The sequence below is a fragment of the Rattus norvegicus genome, chromosome 5, assembly GCF_036323735.1.
Source record: "Rattus norvegicus strain BN/NHsdMcwi chromosome 5, GRCr8, whole genome shotgun sequence".
Classification (NCBI taxonomy): Eukaryota; Metazoa; Chordata; class Mammalia; order Rodentia; family Muridae; genus Rattus; species Rattus norvegicus.
In genome coordinates, this window is record NC_086023.1 from 168,154,578 (window position 1) to 168,170,414 (window position 15,837).

General features: G+C 55.6%; 1 protein-coding gene across 17 annotated transcripts in view; it reads left to right on the forward strand.

Annotated features, from left to right (window-relative positions):
• Chd5 (chromodomain helicase DNA binding protein 5) overlaps positions 1–15,837 on the forward strand; it is a 50,855-nt gene that overhangs the window by 23,727 nt on the left and 11,291 nt on the right. For 10 of the 17 annotated variants that reach the window (XM_017593639.3, XM_017593647.3, XM_017593648.3 and 7 more), the window contains exons 10-29: positions 918–1,124; positions 1,302–1,513; positions 4,182–4,313; positions 4,402–4,510; positions 5,559–5,750; positions 5,858–6,058; positions 7,398–7,535; positions 7,622–7,743; positions 8,470–8,643; positions 8,975–9,116; positions 10,264–10,395; positions 11,387–11,504; positions 11,957–12,081; positions 13,090–13,321; positions 13,524–13,634; positions 13,914–14,086; positions 14,521–14,704; positions 15,118–15,210; positions 15,345–15,433; positions 15,617–15,750. In XM_017593639.3, coding sequence (XP_017449128.1) covers positions 918–1,124; positions 1,302–1,513; positions 4,182–4,313; positions 4,402–4,510; positions 5,559–5,750; positions 5,858–6,058; positions 7,398–7,535; positions 7,622–7,743; positions 8,470–8,643; positions 8,975–9,116; positions 10,264–10,395; positions 11,387–11,504; positions 11,957–12,081; positions 13,090–13,321; positions 13,524–13,634; positions 13,914–14,086; positions 14,521–14,704; positions 15,118–15,210; positions 15,345–15,433; positions 15,617–15,750 — 3,020 coding nt within the window. The remainder of the gene's footprint in view (positions 1–917; positions 1,125–1,301; positions 1,514–4,181; positions 4,314–4,401; positions 4,511–5,558; positions 5,751–5,857; positions 6,059–7,397; positions 7,536–7,621; positions 7,744–8,469; positions 8,644–8,974; positions 9,117–10,263; positions 10,396–11,386; positions 11,505–11,956; positions 12,082–13,089; positions 13,322–13,523; positions 13,635–13,913; positions 14,087–14,520; positions 14,705–15,117; positions 15,211–15,344; positions 15,434–15,616; positions 15,751–15,837) is intronic. The other 7 variants (XM_017593642.3, XM_063288455.1, XM_063288458.1 and 4 more) reach the window with 2 other exon arrangements.

The following is a 15,837-nucleotide window of genomic DNA, read 5'->3' on the forward strand; positions in this document are numbered from 1 at the left end:
GTCCTTCTTCACCCCTGGAGTCCAAGAGAATCACCCTGCCTTCCTTCCCATCCTTCTCATCACCCCGCCTCTTCCTCCGTGCCCTTTGCCCTCAGAGGCCAGAGTACGACTGCTTCTGGGATGTGTGGCGCGTGCTGCACGTTCACACCTGTGCTCTGACCTAAATATGCCATCTTCCCTCAGTCCAGCTTGGGCTCAGAACTGCGCTTGTGAGGGTCGCGCCCACCCCAGGCCATCTTGGGGTAGCCTAGCGCTGAGGTGTGACTATCGATTGCTCTGAGCTGCCAGCCAGCAGCTCCCTGGAATCTTAGGTCCTCAGGGCCTGAGTGTGTGGGGGCTGAGGGAGACGGCCGGCCTGTTCCAGCAAGCTTGGGTGCACAGGCTGCGTGTAACCCTGCTGGGTGAAGGAAGTGGTCAGGACTGCGGTGTCCTTCTTGGCTAGGGTGCTCATGTGTCAGGATAGGATGTGATTGCTCTCGGGTTCAGGCAGGGCGTGAGGCGACGTGTGGCTGTATGGAGGGGGGACTCTTGGGTTTGTCTTCTTGCTCTGCTGTTCAGGTGGATCTTATTTTCTCTTCCTTGTTCTGTGTGTGGAGAGGGTTCATGCACCCTGGTTTAACTTGCCAGGTACTGAGGAAGGTCGCTGTCATGTTGTCAAGCACAAAGGGGCCCACTTGGACCCACGAGCTCTGTTGTGATCGTCTCCTGATGCACAGCAATATGTGGGCTCCTGAGGAAGGGACCGGTATCACAGAGTCCCCATGACACAGCATTTGTGGGCGCCTGAGGAAGGGACCAGTACCACAGAGTCCCCATGATACTCTTTTAGCTTGGGACCCTGTGTAACAAGCCTAGTGTCATGGGAGCTTCAGCCTTGTGACGTAACCCTGAACACGGTGCCCATCCTCTGTTCACAGTGTCCCCCACTGAAGGGCAAGGTTCAGCGGATCCTACACTGGAGGTGGACGGAACCCCCGGCTCCCTTTATGGTGGGGCTGCCAGGACCAGAGGTGGAGCCCGGTATGCCCCCGCCCAGGCCTCTGGAGGGCATACCTGAGAGAGAGTTCTTTGTCAAGTGGGCTGGTCTCTCCTACTGGCACTGCTCCTGGGTGAAGGAGCTACAGGTGAGACCCCGGGGGCAGCATGGTTATATTTGGCCTGTTGTGAGCCCAGGGGCTCCTCAGGCATGGGTGGGAACTGAGACTAGTCGCTGAGGAGGAGGCTTGTTCCACATAGGATAGGGTTTGGAAGCTGAAGGGCTGGTCTGAGAACTGGGGTGAGCGGCCGTTCTCCCCTAATAGTTGGAGCTGTACCACACCGTGATGTATCGCAACTACCAAAGAAAGAATGACATGGACGAACCACCACCCTTCGATTACGGCTCTGGTGATGAGGACGGTAAGAGCGAGAAACGGAAGAACAAGGACCCTCTCTACGCCAAGATGGAGGAACGCTTCTACCGCTACGGCATCAAGCCCGAGTGGATGATGGTCCACCGCATCCTGAACCACAGGTGAGGATGTTGGGTGTCACCTACCGGGCTGGGACCGAGGACACAGTGAGGGCCAGTGGGGCTTGCCTTTCAGAGCCAGGAATGGGTTCAGTGGGGGCAGGAGGGGGGTAAGGACATCTTACTGCAGCAGATGTGGTTGCCCAGCCGGGAGGGTCGCACCCCTGCACAGGGGAAACCCTGTGCTCCACATTCTCACTCACAGTTCGGGTGGCACCTACCAGGGTTGGACCAAGGACACAGTGAGGGCCAGTGGGGCTTGCCTTTCAGAGCCAGGAATGGGTTCAGTGGGGGCAGGAGGGGGGTAAGGACATCTTACTGCAGCGGATGTGGTTGTCCAGCCGGGAGGGTCACGCCCCTGCACAGGGGAAACCCCGTGCTCCACATTCTCACTCACAGTAGGACAGTCCCACAGTCCCACAGTAGATGAAGGGAAACATGCTGAGCTATCTGTGAACTTACACAAAGCAGGATCAGGGTGGGGTGGGACCTGTGCGGGCCCAGGCTCCGTCCGGGTTAGGGACTGAGGTCAGCAGGATGATTCTGGGAGCCAAGCAGGTCTAAGAAAGGATTGGTGAGTGTTACCATCCCAAGAGGTTTGGGGTGGTCATGGCGGTGCACACCCTTGACCCCAGTACTTGGGATGCAGAGGCAGGCCGATCTCTGTGAGTTCAAGAGCAGTTTGGTCTATACGGCAAGTTTCAGGACAACCTGAGACACACAGAGAGCTCTTGTCTCAAAGCACACATACACCCCTCTCTCCTCTCACTTCCCTCTCTCAGCAAGGGGGCTGGAGAGATGACTCTGTGATTGAGAGCACTGGCTGTTCTTGCAGAGGACCTGGGTTAGGTTCTCAGCAACCACGTGGAGGTCACTACCTCCTGTAATTCTAGTTTTAGGTGATCAGGTACCCTTGACAGGCTTCTGTGAGCACTACGCACATATATGGTACACACATGCACGCATACATGCACACACACATACATACACGCATACATACATGCATGCATACAGACATTCATATGTTCACAGGTACTCATAAACAAACACTTTTTGTTTTTGAGACAAGGCCTCTATGTATCCTTGACTGGCCTGGGACTTCCTATGTAGAGCAGGGACGACCTTGAACTCAGAGATCTGTCTGTCTGTGCCTCCTGAGTGCTGGGATTGAAGGGTGTATTGGCGTGCCCAGACTAAAAACAAAAAAACAAAACAAAACAAAACAAAAAACCCAAAACAAACAAAAATCTTTAAAACAACAACAATAATATAATTTCAGCAAGGTTGGGTCATCTGCTTGAAGCCACACAGCTGAGGCTGCAGGATTGGGAACTAGACCCAGTGTCTTTTGGTAGCACTAATGTCTTCTTGCCCAGAGTCCCCAGTCCCTGTGCCACCTCTTCTCTGAAATCTGGCATTCCCAGGACAAGAAGGCCCAGCAGGAGAGCATGGGCAGGAGAGCTAGTTTCCAAGCAGTGGGAGACTCTGCTGATTTCTAGTCACAGGCACTGGAGGGACAGGTGGTGGCTGCCAGGGGCCTTGGGGAAAGCCCTGAGTATCTATCATGGGGGCAGCTTGGAACTCTGAACTTTGAGCCTGTTTACAGCTCTGTCTGTTTTCCTGGCTTGGGATGGATGGCCTATGCACCCTGTCCTTGACTGCAGGTCCCATCAGACATTGTTTAAGAACCGCTGTGGCTTCAGACTTTTGAGCTGGTCCCTAAGTAGCAAGGGTGTTCAGAAGCCTTGCTGGAGTGGTTTGTGGGGAACAGGAAATGTGTCTCTTATTGACTGGGAAACATCCTTCCCATTCCAGACTCCAGATGTCACCTGAGCTGCCCCTTAGATTGACGGCCCCCACCCCCATTTCTTTTATTAAAATGCATGCTAAAGCAAAAAGGACAATTTCCTCTGCACTCCCAAAGAGGAGCGGGTGAATCTCCCGGAGTGTGCATAACAACCAATTATTCAGTGAAAATAAGCCTCCGGTTTCCATGGCGACTGGGAATTGGCCTTGCCATACATGGTCCCCAGGCCACCTGCAGCCACAGCTCCCCCAATCCACTTGCTGTCACACTCTCCAGTTAGGGGTTCCCCGGCTTCCTGGCTTTGCTGGGCTCTCCTGGCTGGTTGCTGAGTCTACTCAGATAGAGCGGGAGACATTGAGGACTCTTTCAGTGTCACCGTGGGGCTCGTGACCCTGGGGACCTTTAGAAGAGGCTGGCCCACCTGCAGGAATTACACCTGTGTTTGCGGGGAAGGACCCTCACCCCGGATTGATCCTGCAAAACGCTGACTTTTTTTAATGTTAGAAAAGGAAGTTTCTGAGCAGGGAAGAGATTCATGGTGTTATTTTCTGTGCTCAGATTACGCAGCAGGATGGCTTCACCCCTGCGACAGGGGCTGGAAAGGTCACTGGCTCAGAGCTGCTGCTTAGCGCTCTGTTAACATAGCCCCTCACTGTCCCTGCCTCGGTGTCTCTGTCATGGTCTCCTCACCTTCATCTTTCTCTGCATGCATTGGGCAAGCTACTAAACCTCTCTAGAGCTCCTGCTGTGGTGCCCGTCTCCTGGGTGGACCTAGAATAATACTAGGAGACCATGGGTATGAGCGGCTGGGCGTTTTATTTGAGGTCCTGCCTGGGACCTGTTCAAGAGCCTCTCGTGTTGCAGCTTTGACAAGAAGGGGGATGTACATTACCTGATCAAGTGGAAGGACCTGCCCTACGACCAGTGCACCTGGGAGATTGACGAGATTGACATCCCCTACTATGACAACCTGAAGCAGACCTACTGGGGCCACAGGTGTGCAGACAGCTGGCAGCCAGGTGTGTGGGCCTGGGCTCCCGCTCCGTCTGAGTTTTGCTCATCTGTATCTGATGCTTCTCCCCAGGGAACTGATGCTGGGAGAGGACGCTAGGCTGCCCAAGAGGCTGGTCAAGAAGGGCAAGAAGCTGAAGGATGATAAACAAGAGAAGCCACCCGATACACCCATCGTGGACGTGAGTGGAGAGAGGGTGGAGGCGGCCGTGTGGCATTAGCAGGTCCGCCACCCTATGAGTAGCAGTAGAGGCAGGGTCTTTTCTCAAGGACCACTTCTCGGGCCCTTATGGCCGGCCATTGTCAGCAACATCAAGGCAGGAATGAGCCAGTGGGAAAAGTGTACTGGTCTGGAACTCAGGGATTTGCTTGATTCTGCCCCTTGAGTTCTGGGATTAAAGACATGCACTACCCTGTAGGACCCCCTTGGGCATGCTTTAAGAAGCCCACCTTGGGGGCTGGAGAGATGGCTCAGCGGTTAACAGCACTGGTGCTCTTCCAGAGGTCCTGAGTTCAATTCCCAGCAACCACGTGGTGGCTCACAACCATCTGTAATGGGATCCGATGCCCTCTTCCGGTGTGTCTGAAGACAGCTACAGTATACTTATATGCATAAAATAAATAGGTCTTTACAAATAAAAAAGAAGCCCACTTTGGACTGGAGGTGCAGCTCAGTGTGTACATTGCCTGCCTAGCATGTGCAGGCCCTTGGTTTCGATCGTTAATCTTGCCTTCTTAACTCGGTTTACACCGAGTGTGGTGGTGGTATGTGCCTTTGACCCCAGCACTTAGGAGTTGGAGGCAGAAGAACCAGACATTCGGGGTTATCCTTGGCTACATAGTTGAGTTTGAGGCCTCCCTGAACTACGGGAGACTTATCTCAAAAGACAAACAGCTAAACAACAACCAAAACCCCAAAAGACCAGGGCCCATGGTGGGGACATGGTCCACTGGGAGAACCTTATTGGGAAAGTGACCTGGAGATACAGAATAAAGGGGGCACAGTGACATTCGGGTGGGCGAGGCAGGCTTCTGCAGGTGTTAAGGTGTGGAGCCAGGGATTGTTTCTCAGAAGGAAAGACGGACATTCCAGGCAACACCTTAAGCACAGAGAGGAAGGGCTATCGGAGCAGGAAGGACTTTTAGAGTTGTGCCTGCAAAGGCCTGGGGGCTTGACTCTGGTGGCCCAGGATTCAGGCCGGTGTCTGATTCTTGACCCTGCTCCCCCAGCCCACAGTCAAGTTCGACAAGCAGCCGTGGTACATCGACTCCACAGGAGGCACGCTGCACCCTTACCAGCTGGAGGGCCTCAACTGGTTACGCTTCTCCTGGGCCCAGGGCACCGACACTATCCTGGCTGATGAGATGGGTTTGGGGAAGACAGTACAGACCATTGTGTTTCTCTATTCTCTGTACAAGGAGGTGGGCAGACAGGAGGGCAGGTGGGGGCTGGGCAGGTGGGGGTTGGGCAGGTGGGGCTGGTACTGGTGTCATCCAGCCAGCATCACCACCTCAGGCTCTCTCTGCAGGGCCACTCCAAGGGGCCTTACCTGGTCAGCGCGCCCCTGTCCACCATCATCAACTGGGAACGGGAGTTTGAGATGTGGGCTCCTGACTTTTACGTGGTCACCTACACGGGGGACAAGGAGAGCCGCTCTGTGATCCGTGAGAACGAGTTTTCTTTTGAGGACAACGCGATTCGAGGCGGGAAGAAAGTATTCCGCATGAAGGTGAGTGCTGTCTTTACCCAGGAGAGGCTCTGGGGTCACAGAGTTCCGTGGTGTCCCACGTTCCTGGGCTGGTGTCCCAGTTCTGTACTGACGTGATGGAGCACCATCGGTTGAGGCTTAGCTCCACAGAGCTGGGGGACAGTTCATCATCCAGGCTCCCTCTGAGGCCCCAGGAGGCATCCATGCTTCTTTTCCACCTTCTGGTGTCTGAGAACTGCCTGACTTATGGACACACTTCTCTGCCCCTGCCTCTGTTACCGGGCATCCTGCTCACGCAGGAGTGAGAACCACCACAGCTTAGTCAAATAACTCTTACATGCCAAGTCTTGTTTTAAAAACACAAAACAAAATGGCCACAGGCTCAGTGAGAGGGCCCAGTGGGTAGAAGAGCTTGCCATGTACGCCGGAGCAGGTGAGTTTCATCCTTGACCTCATGTAAAAAAGGCCAGAAGTGGGCACAAAGTTCCACCCCTTGGCGAGGAGCCGTTTGCTTTGGGGAGAGGGGGAAGGTCAGTTTTCTCCAATGGAGTGACACTGGGCTTACGGTCCAGGCCTCATGATTAGGAAGAGTTGGCCAGCAAACAACACGGGGCCCATGTTTGCCTGTTTTTATTTACTTGAGAACGAGAGGATGTGAAACCGGGGACGTAGGGTGGTGGGAGAGGATCTGGGGGGACGGCGGGAAAGAATATGACTCAAATATATTATGCGAGGTTCTCCAAGAGAATCTCCAAGAGATCATTTAAAAGAGTTGCAGGCTACCTAGCCTGGTGTACATAGCAGGAACAGAGGAGACTCAAGTTTTGGCAAGCAGGGACCCGACTCCTGAGGTTGTCCTCTGAGCCACACGGACACCGGGGCACACATACACCGGCACTCGCACCACACGCACACTGTTTGAGACAGGGTCTCATCATTGTGGATACGGGGCTAGCTGGCTGGCTGGTGGGCTCCTGTCTCTGCCTCCCACTGCACCAAGATTACAGGCTCATGTTTCTGTGTCTGGCTTTACGTGAGCTCTGGAGACCCCAGTCTCTCATGCTTACCCACCAGGACTTCTGGTAGCAATGATAGCCTTAAACACTTTCCACCCGAGACCGGTTGTATGTGTGAGTGTGGAGCACGCTGTGGGAGAGGGGTGATGTTAATTATCTTCAGCAGTGCTACCTTCTCTAGGGCAGTGTGCTTTAGCCCTGAAATGCCTGGTACCAGTGTTGTACCCCCACCCCCAGGGCTCCCTGGAATGCTTGTGGGGTTCCCACTCACTATCTTAGCTCTGTCCCTATCCCTGTGGTCTGTCCATCCGTCCCTGCTGCCACGTTCTGGCCTCTTCCCACAGAAGGAGGTGCAGATCAAATTCCACGTGTTGCTTACCTCCTATGAGCTCATCACCATTGACCAAGCCATCCTGGGCTCCATCGAGTGGGCCTGCCTCGTGGTGGATGAGGCCCATCGGCTCAAGAACAACCAGTCCAAGGTAGGAGGCACGGGCCTTGGGGCTTATCCCTCCGGGTGTGGCCGCTGCTCCGTGCCTCTTGACATGCCCCTCTCTTCTCCTCGAAGTTCTTTAGGGTCTTGAATAGCTACAAGATCGACTACAAGCTGCTGCTGACGGGGACCCCCCTCCAGAACAACCTGGAGGAGCTGTTCCACCTCCTCAACTTCCTGACTCCAGAGAGGTTCAAGTGCGTCGTCCCCTGGGCCTGGCAGGAGTGATGGGTTGCAGCCCTGTGAAGGCATGGCAGCCGCCTACACTGGCTCTGAGAACTGCTTGGGGACCTCAGTTTCCCCATTAGTGAAATGGGAACATGGGTAGTACTCTAGGATGATCTCGTGTGGGATGGTCTCAGCATTCCCGGGGGATTGACTGGTGCCCTCAACAAACCACGGTTTTCTTCAGCTCTGTCCCAGAATGCCCCGGGGCTTCTCCTGGGTTCTTACCCATGTGCCTCCCTGCCTACCGCCTCTGGATCATTTCAACCCACTGTGACTTAAGGAGCCCATGTGAGCTTAGGGGCTGCAAGCGGAGGCCAGATAGATCTGGGGTGGAGCGAAGATGACGCCCTCCTTCCTAGGCCATCTCCAGTGGGGGAGGGGGCTCAAGGAGGAGGATGCATGCTTCCATGTTGATCCAAGGGCAGTTGTGGCTCGCTGGGACAAGTCACTTTGAGGGCTACCTTAGTCTTCCTTTTTTTTTTTTAGTCTGGGTTGGTTCTGAGAGCTTCAGAACAGCGGCAACAGGTGGGAGGGAGGCGCGGACGGAGCCTGAGTGGTCACTCGGCACCAGCCGCTGGCCTGTGCTGGCCATGGCCTTCCGTCCTGACTCATCCACCCTGGGCCCAGTTGGTTTCCCCTGTGGAGGAGTGTGGTCCACTCGGGCCATGGCACTTTTCCCTGGTTCTTTGTTGCAGCAATCTGGAAGGCTTCTTGGAGGAGTTTGCCGACATCTCCAAGGAAGATCAGATCAAGAAGCTGCATGACCTGCTGGGGCCACACATGCTTCGGCGGCTCAAGGCCGACGTGTTCAAGAACATGCCGGCCAAGACGGAGCTGATTGTCCGCGTGGAGCTGAGCCAGATGCAGAAGTGAGTGTTGGAGGCTCACCCTGGCCTTGTTCTCCTGGTTTTGTGTCCGTAGCCACTCCTTCCCTTAGGCCCCACCTGGCTTTCCTGACTATTTCCAGTTGACAGGAGGCCCTGCTCACTGATCTCTGTCCCCCTTTGGGGACAGCAGTGATGACGGTCAGGCTGCCTCAGTCGTAGTAATGTCTCCCGTCGATTTTGGCTTCCTGTACTACGCTGTGCGTGGCGCCTGGAGCATCGCCAGCCCTTCCGAAAGTAAAGCCTGCCCCTCGAGAGTCGAGTCTGGTGGGGTGTGGGGGTCGTCCAGCCAACCTTGGGCCGCACCCTGTTGCAGGAAGTACTACAAGTTCATCCTGACGCGGAACTTCGAGGCGCTCAACTCCAAGGGGGGTGGCAACCAGGTGTCTCTGCTCAACATCATGATGGATCTGAAGAAGTGCTGCAACCACCCGTACCTCTTCCCCGTGGCTGCCGTGGTGGGTGCCCTAGCCATCATAGAGGTCTCCACAGGTCTGCACCGTCTCTTGTGTTCCCTGTGGTCACTATGATGGGTCGTCTGCAGTCATCATGGTGGGTTTCTAATGGCTGCTGTGGTGGAGTTCCCCGTGGTCATGGTAGATCCCTGTGGCTGCCGTGATGGCTTCCCAGTGACCATCATAGAGGTCCCTAGTGGGGCGCCATGGTTGGTTCTTCATGCTTGGCATATTCGTGTGTTCCCTGCGGACAGTGTGGTGTGGTGTGTTCCCTGTGGCCAGCATGTAGCTGCCTGCCTGCTGTGGTGGGTTTCTTGTGATCTCTGAAGGAGGTGCCTTGGCCCCACTCCTCCATTCCTTTCTGAGTTTGACTTCTAGAGGTGATGTGTGTCTCCATCCTGTCCCTTCGGAAGCTGTCTCTCCCCATTGCTTGGCCCCAGGTCATTTCTTCCCAACCCCTCCCAGAGCCCCAAAGCTTCCCCAGCCTCAGCACTGGGCCTCGAGGGCGCCTTGAGGGCTGACCTGGCTTCCCTCCATCCACCAGGGAGTTTATCCTGGGGGATCTGAGCGGCAGAAGCGACTGAGGCTCTGGACTCTGGAATTTGTTCAGTGCATGGCAGTGGCCACGGGAAGCTGGTGTTCCTTGTGGAGCCTCAGAGGACCACCCCATCACTGCCCTTAGAGTTCAGACTCATCCTCTGCAGCCCTGACTCTCTCACAGCTGCAGAGACAGACATGGCTGTGCTGGAGTGACCTCTCTTCAGGCCATCGGAGGTCCTCCTTGTGTGGCTTAGGAACCTTGTGGGTTCTGCCTTTAGATTGATTTGCCCTTCTGGAGCCAGAGGGCTGGCACCGTTAGATGCTTTCCAGGGACCACAGTGACCAAGGCAGTTTCTGTGGAAAGGTCCTGGGGTTTCATTTCAGAGTCAGGCAGAGAGGGAGGCTAGTAGGCCTGTGCTGTGAGGAGCAGTGACATGCAGGAGCCAGGCTCTGTGTGACCGACACCGTTGCGCATGCTTGGGTTTGCATTCTATGCTCAGTAGTGCTGATGGGTTGGTGGGCCAGGACTGGGCCCCTGTCCATCGTTACAGTCTCTCTGGTGCCAAGTGGGAGGAAGGGCCACCAAGGCTCTGCTCTGCTCTGCCCACAGGAAGCCCCCATGTTGCCCAACGGCTCCTATGACGGCAGCTCCCTGGTCAAGTCTTCAGGGAAGCTGATGCTACTTCAGAAGATGCTGAAGAAGCTGCGGGATGAGGGGCACCGAGTGCTCATCTTCTCCCAGGTGGGCCAGCAAGCGTGCATCGCAGAGTCAGCCTGCCTGTGGGCTCAAGTCTCGGACATTATGCAGACTCATGAGGATGCTCTGGTTGCTATAGAGACCAGCATATTCCCGTGTCATCCCCCTGTACCTGCCCTCCCCCCCTGCATGTGTGACTAGGCTGGTTGATAAGCCCTCCTCTGTCTAGCCTCTTCTTACCACTGTATGTCATGGAAGACTGATTGATAGGCCAGGCGCTACACACCCACCAGGGAAAACAGCACCTCAGGCTCAAATCTGTGGGAGGGCTGAGCATACTCTCAGGTATATCCATGAGGGCAGGTGGCGAGAGCAGTGTCCAGGCCTTCATGCTTTTTTGTCTATATGGAGGCGTTGCATAGAGTTGAACCTATCTAAAGACAGGAAGGGACCGGACAGGATCTGGGAGCTCAGAGGGACTGCCTTGAAGGAGGTAACATTGTGAATATAACCTAAAAGAAGTGGTGTTGTGTAAGGTGTGTATGTGTGTGTGTGTGTGTGTGTGTGTGTGTGTGTGTGCGTGCGCGTGCATGCGCACGCATGCGCGCGTGCGCACTCAGTAGAAGGCTGTGGGCCAGTCTTTTGGGGAAATGAGAGGGAACCCAGAGGCTTGTGCCTGAGGCTATGTATGGGGGTTCCTCTGCAGGATGAATGGTGGGTGACCTGGGTGAGGCTGGGACTGCGTTCTTTTTGGGAGGCCTACTGTAGGCATGTCCCCCACTCTGGACATCTCTGTTCTCTTACCCATGATGGTATCCCTGTTTCTTTATTTTTTTAAAAGATTTATTTATTTATTATATATAAGTACAGTGTCGCTGTCTTCAGACACACCAGAAGAGGGCATCAGATCCCATTACAGATGATCATGAGCCACCATGTGGTTGCTGGGAATTGATCTCAGGACCTCTGGAAGAACAGTCAGTGCTCCTAACTGCTGGACCACCTCTCCAGCCCATGGTGCCCCTGTTTCTTGTAGATGACCAAGATGTTGGACCTGTTGGAGGACTTCCTGGAGTATGAGGGCTACAAGTATGAGCGGATCGACGGGGGTATCACTGGGGGCCTCCGGCAAGAAGCCATCGACAGATTCAATGGTATACATCCCTCAGGGTAACCCTGTGTCTCAGGGTGTCTTAGTCTGAGCTTTGCATGTGTAAGAAACATTATATCCTTATATCACGACTTCTCCATTATTATCATCATCACCACCATCATCACCACCATCATCATCATCATTACTAGTATCATTATCATCATTATTTTAAGATAAGCCAGACTGTGAAGGAAGGAAATGGCACAGACTAGTCGCACCTCCTTGGTTGATACCCATCTGTCCTTTGAAAGTTGACTGGCTTCCTTCTCTCTCTGGCTCCCTCCAATTCAGCCAGGGCCTGGCTTCAGTGGGGCCGCACGAGCCTGGCACCTCTGGAATCACAGCCTCTGCCAGGGGACCTTTGTTCCTGTCCCTGCCCTCCTATTGGCTTCTGCCTGACCCCTGTGTAGCTGTGCTTGATAACTCACACATGCCTGTTGGTCTCTTTCTCAGCTCCTGGGGCCCAACAGTTCTGCTTCCTGCTCTCAACACGTGCCGGTGGCCTGGGCATCAATCTGGCCACGGCCGACACAGTCATCATTTACGACTCGGACTGGAACCCCCACAATGACATCCAGGTCTGCACCTCTCCTCCTGCTGTGCTACCTGTTTCCTCTGTCCTTTCCCCCCTAATTCCTACACCCTGGTTCTGTATTCCCCTACCCTGCCCGTGTGAAACCTCAGCCTAAAAGTGGGCCCTGGGCCCAAGGGAGAGGGGAGCAAAATGGCCCAGAGAGGGCAGAGGATGTGTCAGAGACACACAGCGACCTGAATGTCAGCCCGGATCTATCCCATTCCCTTTGGGGCCCTGGTCATGGAAGGAGGCAGGATGAGGGGGTCAGTCAGAAGATCCGCAGAGGTGACAGTTTTGGAGGGAGCCTGCTGGGCACAGGGGAGAGGAAGAAAGAGGGAAGGAGGGAGAGAGAGCAGGGCATTGTGGGAACAGAGCCCCTGGTGTTCTATAGTCTCCTCACTCTGGGGCAGAACATGATACACTTTGATAATCTGGGGTGCGCGCATACGCGCGCGCACACACATACACACACAGATACACAGACACACACACAGATACACAGACACACACACACACACACACACACACACACACACACACACACACACACGTGTGCCATATACAGTGTCTCACCAGAGCCATGTCCTATAGAGACAGAATGGAGCCCCAGGCATATCCTCTAGGGCAATTCTACGCTCAAGGTGGCTGTGTCTCCAAGCACAGGGCTCTGCTGTCCCATTACCACACAATGAGGTGTAGGCTGCCTTCCCATGATGCAGCCTTGGAGTCCCAGGAAGCCCGATTTCCATCAAGCACAAAGGATACTTCTTGACAACCCCTCGTATACGCCTCCAGATCCATTTTCACTCTAAACCCACTGGCCACCAGGCCGCAATGCTGCCGCACGCTGACCTCTGTGCAGACGCACTGCTCTCCGCGAAGTGTGCTTCCCACTATGATCAGGCTGCTCCTTGTGTGGCCACGGGCTTACATATGCAGTCCTCCCTGGAGCGCCCAGCTGTGGCTGGAGCCCTGAGTCAACCTCTGGGTGCTGAGCTGCCGTCTCCCCCAGGCCTTCAGCCGTGCTCACCGCATCGGGCAGAACAAGAAGGTCATGATCTACCGCTTCGTGACACGGGCCTCGGTGGAGGAACGCATCACTCAGGTGGCCAAGCGCAAGATGATGCTCACGCACCTGGTGGTGCGACCCGGCCTGGGCTCCAAGTCGGGCTCCATGACCAAGCAGGAGCTGGACGATATCCTTAAGTTCGGGACAGAGGAGCTCTTCAAGGATGACGTGGAGGGTGGGCCTCTTTTCGGTGGGAGTGTGTGGTGGCTTGGGGTGGACCTGTTTGAGGCATACCCATTCAGGACCTGAGGGTCCTTGCCCTTCTCTCTACTCCCAGCCTGGGACGCCTCCCAGGGTGGGCTAGGATGGCATCTTTGCTTGCTACCCATCCACCCTTCAGTGCCTGGAAACCATGTTCTTCCTCCTCTGCCTCTCAGGTATGATGTCCCAGGGCCAGAGGCCGACCACGCCCATCCCTGATGTACAGTCCACCAAGGGCGGATCTCTGGCTGCCGGTGCAAAGAAAAAGCACGGCGGCACCCCGCCAGGTAGGGTACCCCCTCGAAGTCACCCCCAGAATTTTGTCTAGTCAAGTGGCTGCTTCTGGGCAAGAGGAGGCCCTCTGCTGCCTAGGTTGCCCTCTCCTTTGGTTGCCCTCTGTTGGTGGGTGGTGAGGGAGCTGCCACACCTGCTTGCCAAGCTTAGGGCTTCCTTGCCCGGTCACTGACCTCACCCTGGCGGGAAGGCCATTCTTAGTAGCTGGTCCCAAGGTTGGTCCTGAGCACCTTACATCTGTGTCTACACACCACATCCCGCCCACCCCACAGGCGACAACAAAGATGTAGAAGACAGCAGTGTGATCCACTACGACGACGCAGCCATATCAAAGCTGCTGGACCGGAACCAGGACGCCACGGATGACACTGAGCTGCAGAACATGAACGAGTACCTGAGCTCCTTCAAAGTGGCCCAGTACGTGGTCCGTGAGGAAGATGGCGTGGTAAGGCCTTTGGAGTGCTTGTGGGCCCTGCCCCATGGCCGCACCGCCCCCTTAGCTTTTCCCCACCCTCCAGCCTACACCATGCTTCTGTCTCTCCAGAACAGTCTACCCATCTCTCTCCTTTGTCCTGAAAAGCCCGATTGCCCCATGGGCTCCTAACCTCTCCCATCATCCCCTCCACGTCCTCCGAGCCCCTGCGACTCTCCTTGCGAATGTGGGTGCTGCTTATAGTTCCCTTTAAAACCATAAACCCCGAGAACAGTGTCCGGGGCTCCACAGTTCCCGCCAAGACCAGGACGTACATGTGGAGTGAAGCAGGGAGACCAGTGTGATCAGGGAGAGCTTCCTGGAGTAGGCAGCCCCCTTCTCCCCCATGGGGCTGTGAAGGTGGGCGAGGTGTATGTCTAGCTGTACCCCCACACCGACATCCCCAGGAGGAGGTGGAGAGGGAGGTGATCAAGCAGGAGGAGAATGTGGATCCTGACTACTGGGAGAAGCTTTTGCGCCATCACTACGAGCAGCAGCAGGAGGACTTGGCCCGCAACCTGGGCAAAGGCAAGCGCATCCGTAAGCAGGTCAACTACAACGACGCCTCCCAGGAGGACCAGGGTGCGTGTGGTGAGCAGGGGCACGCCTGCACAGGGGGCTGCGGGGTGGGGTGTGTGGCAGGCAGACACGGGACTGGACAGGGCAGGAGTAGGAGTGGGCAGCGAGGCTTCTGGGAGGAAAGGGGTTGCAGACAGGTGTGGGGATGACACGGCCATAGGTCAGGTGGCTTCCGGCACGTGTTGGCTATGGAGTGGATGAGCCTCAGAGAGTCTGCTTCCTGCTGTGAAACAGTAGAGTAGCAATGAGTTTCCTGAGTACTGTCTGCCTGGGCTGGGATTATCAACTGAGTTCCAGGGGAAGTACCTGGCGGCCATTGTCGTGGTCATGGCTGTGACTAGGCTGGGAGGAGGGGGGCGGTGGCTCAGTGTGGCCCTGGGTGCACAAGGCTTGGGCAGGCCCCTTCCATGCCCCTCTGCTTACAGAGTGGCAGGATGAGCTCTCGGACAACCAGTCGGAATATTCCATCGGCTCTGAGGACGAGGACGAGGACTTCGAGGAGAGGCCAGAAGGGCAGAGTGAGTATTAGTGTGTGACCTGGGTATGTTACGGTGCTGCTAGGGCTGACAGCAAGGTGGGGTGCCCATGGGAGCTTTAGGAGGAGGTCCTGAGGGTCTCGTCACCTGAGGGTCTGTGGTGGGCTGTTCCCTAGGCGGACGTCGACAATCCAGGAGGCAGCTGAAGAGTGACAGGGACAAGCCCCTGCCGCCTCTTCTGGCCCGAGTTGGGGGCAACATTGAGGTGGGTCCTGCACGTTCCCGGCCCCTCCAGGCCAACTCTTTACACCCTGGGGTATGAAGGAAGAACTGAAGGTTACTCTCAGGCTCAGGGACCCTCTAGGTTCAAGTTTCCCTTGCTCTTCTTCCCCGTCCCATAATTCTGTCCAGATAACCCGAGGTTCTAATCCTTCTCCACCCTGGGCAGGTTCTGGGCTTCAATGCCAGACAGAGGAAGGCATTTTTGAATGCCATCATGCGTTGGGGCATGCCACCTCAGGATGCCTTCAACTCCCACTGGCTGGTGCGCGACCTTCGTGGGAAGAGTGAGAAGGAATTTAGGTAAAGGCTCCCAGTGTGGCAGCCCCGGGAGGGTGGGTGTGGCCTCTGATGTCTGGTGGAGTGGGCCCTCCAGTGGACAGTGCCTAC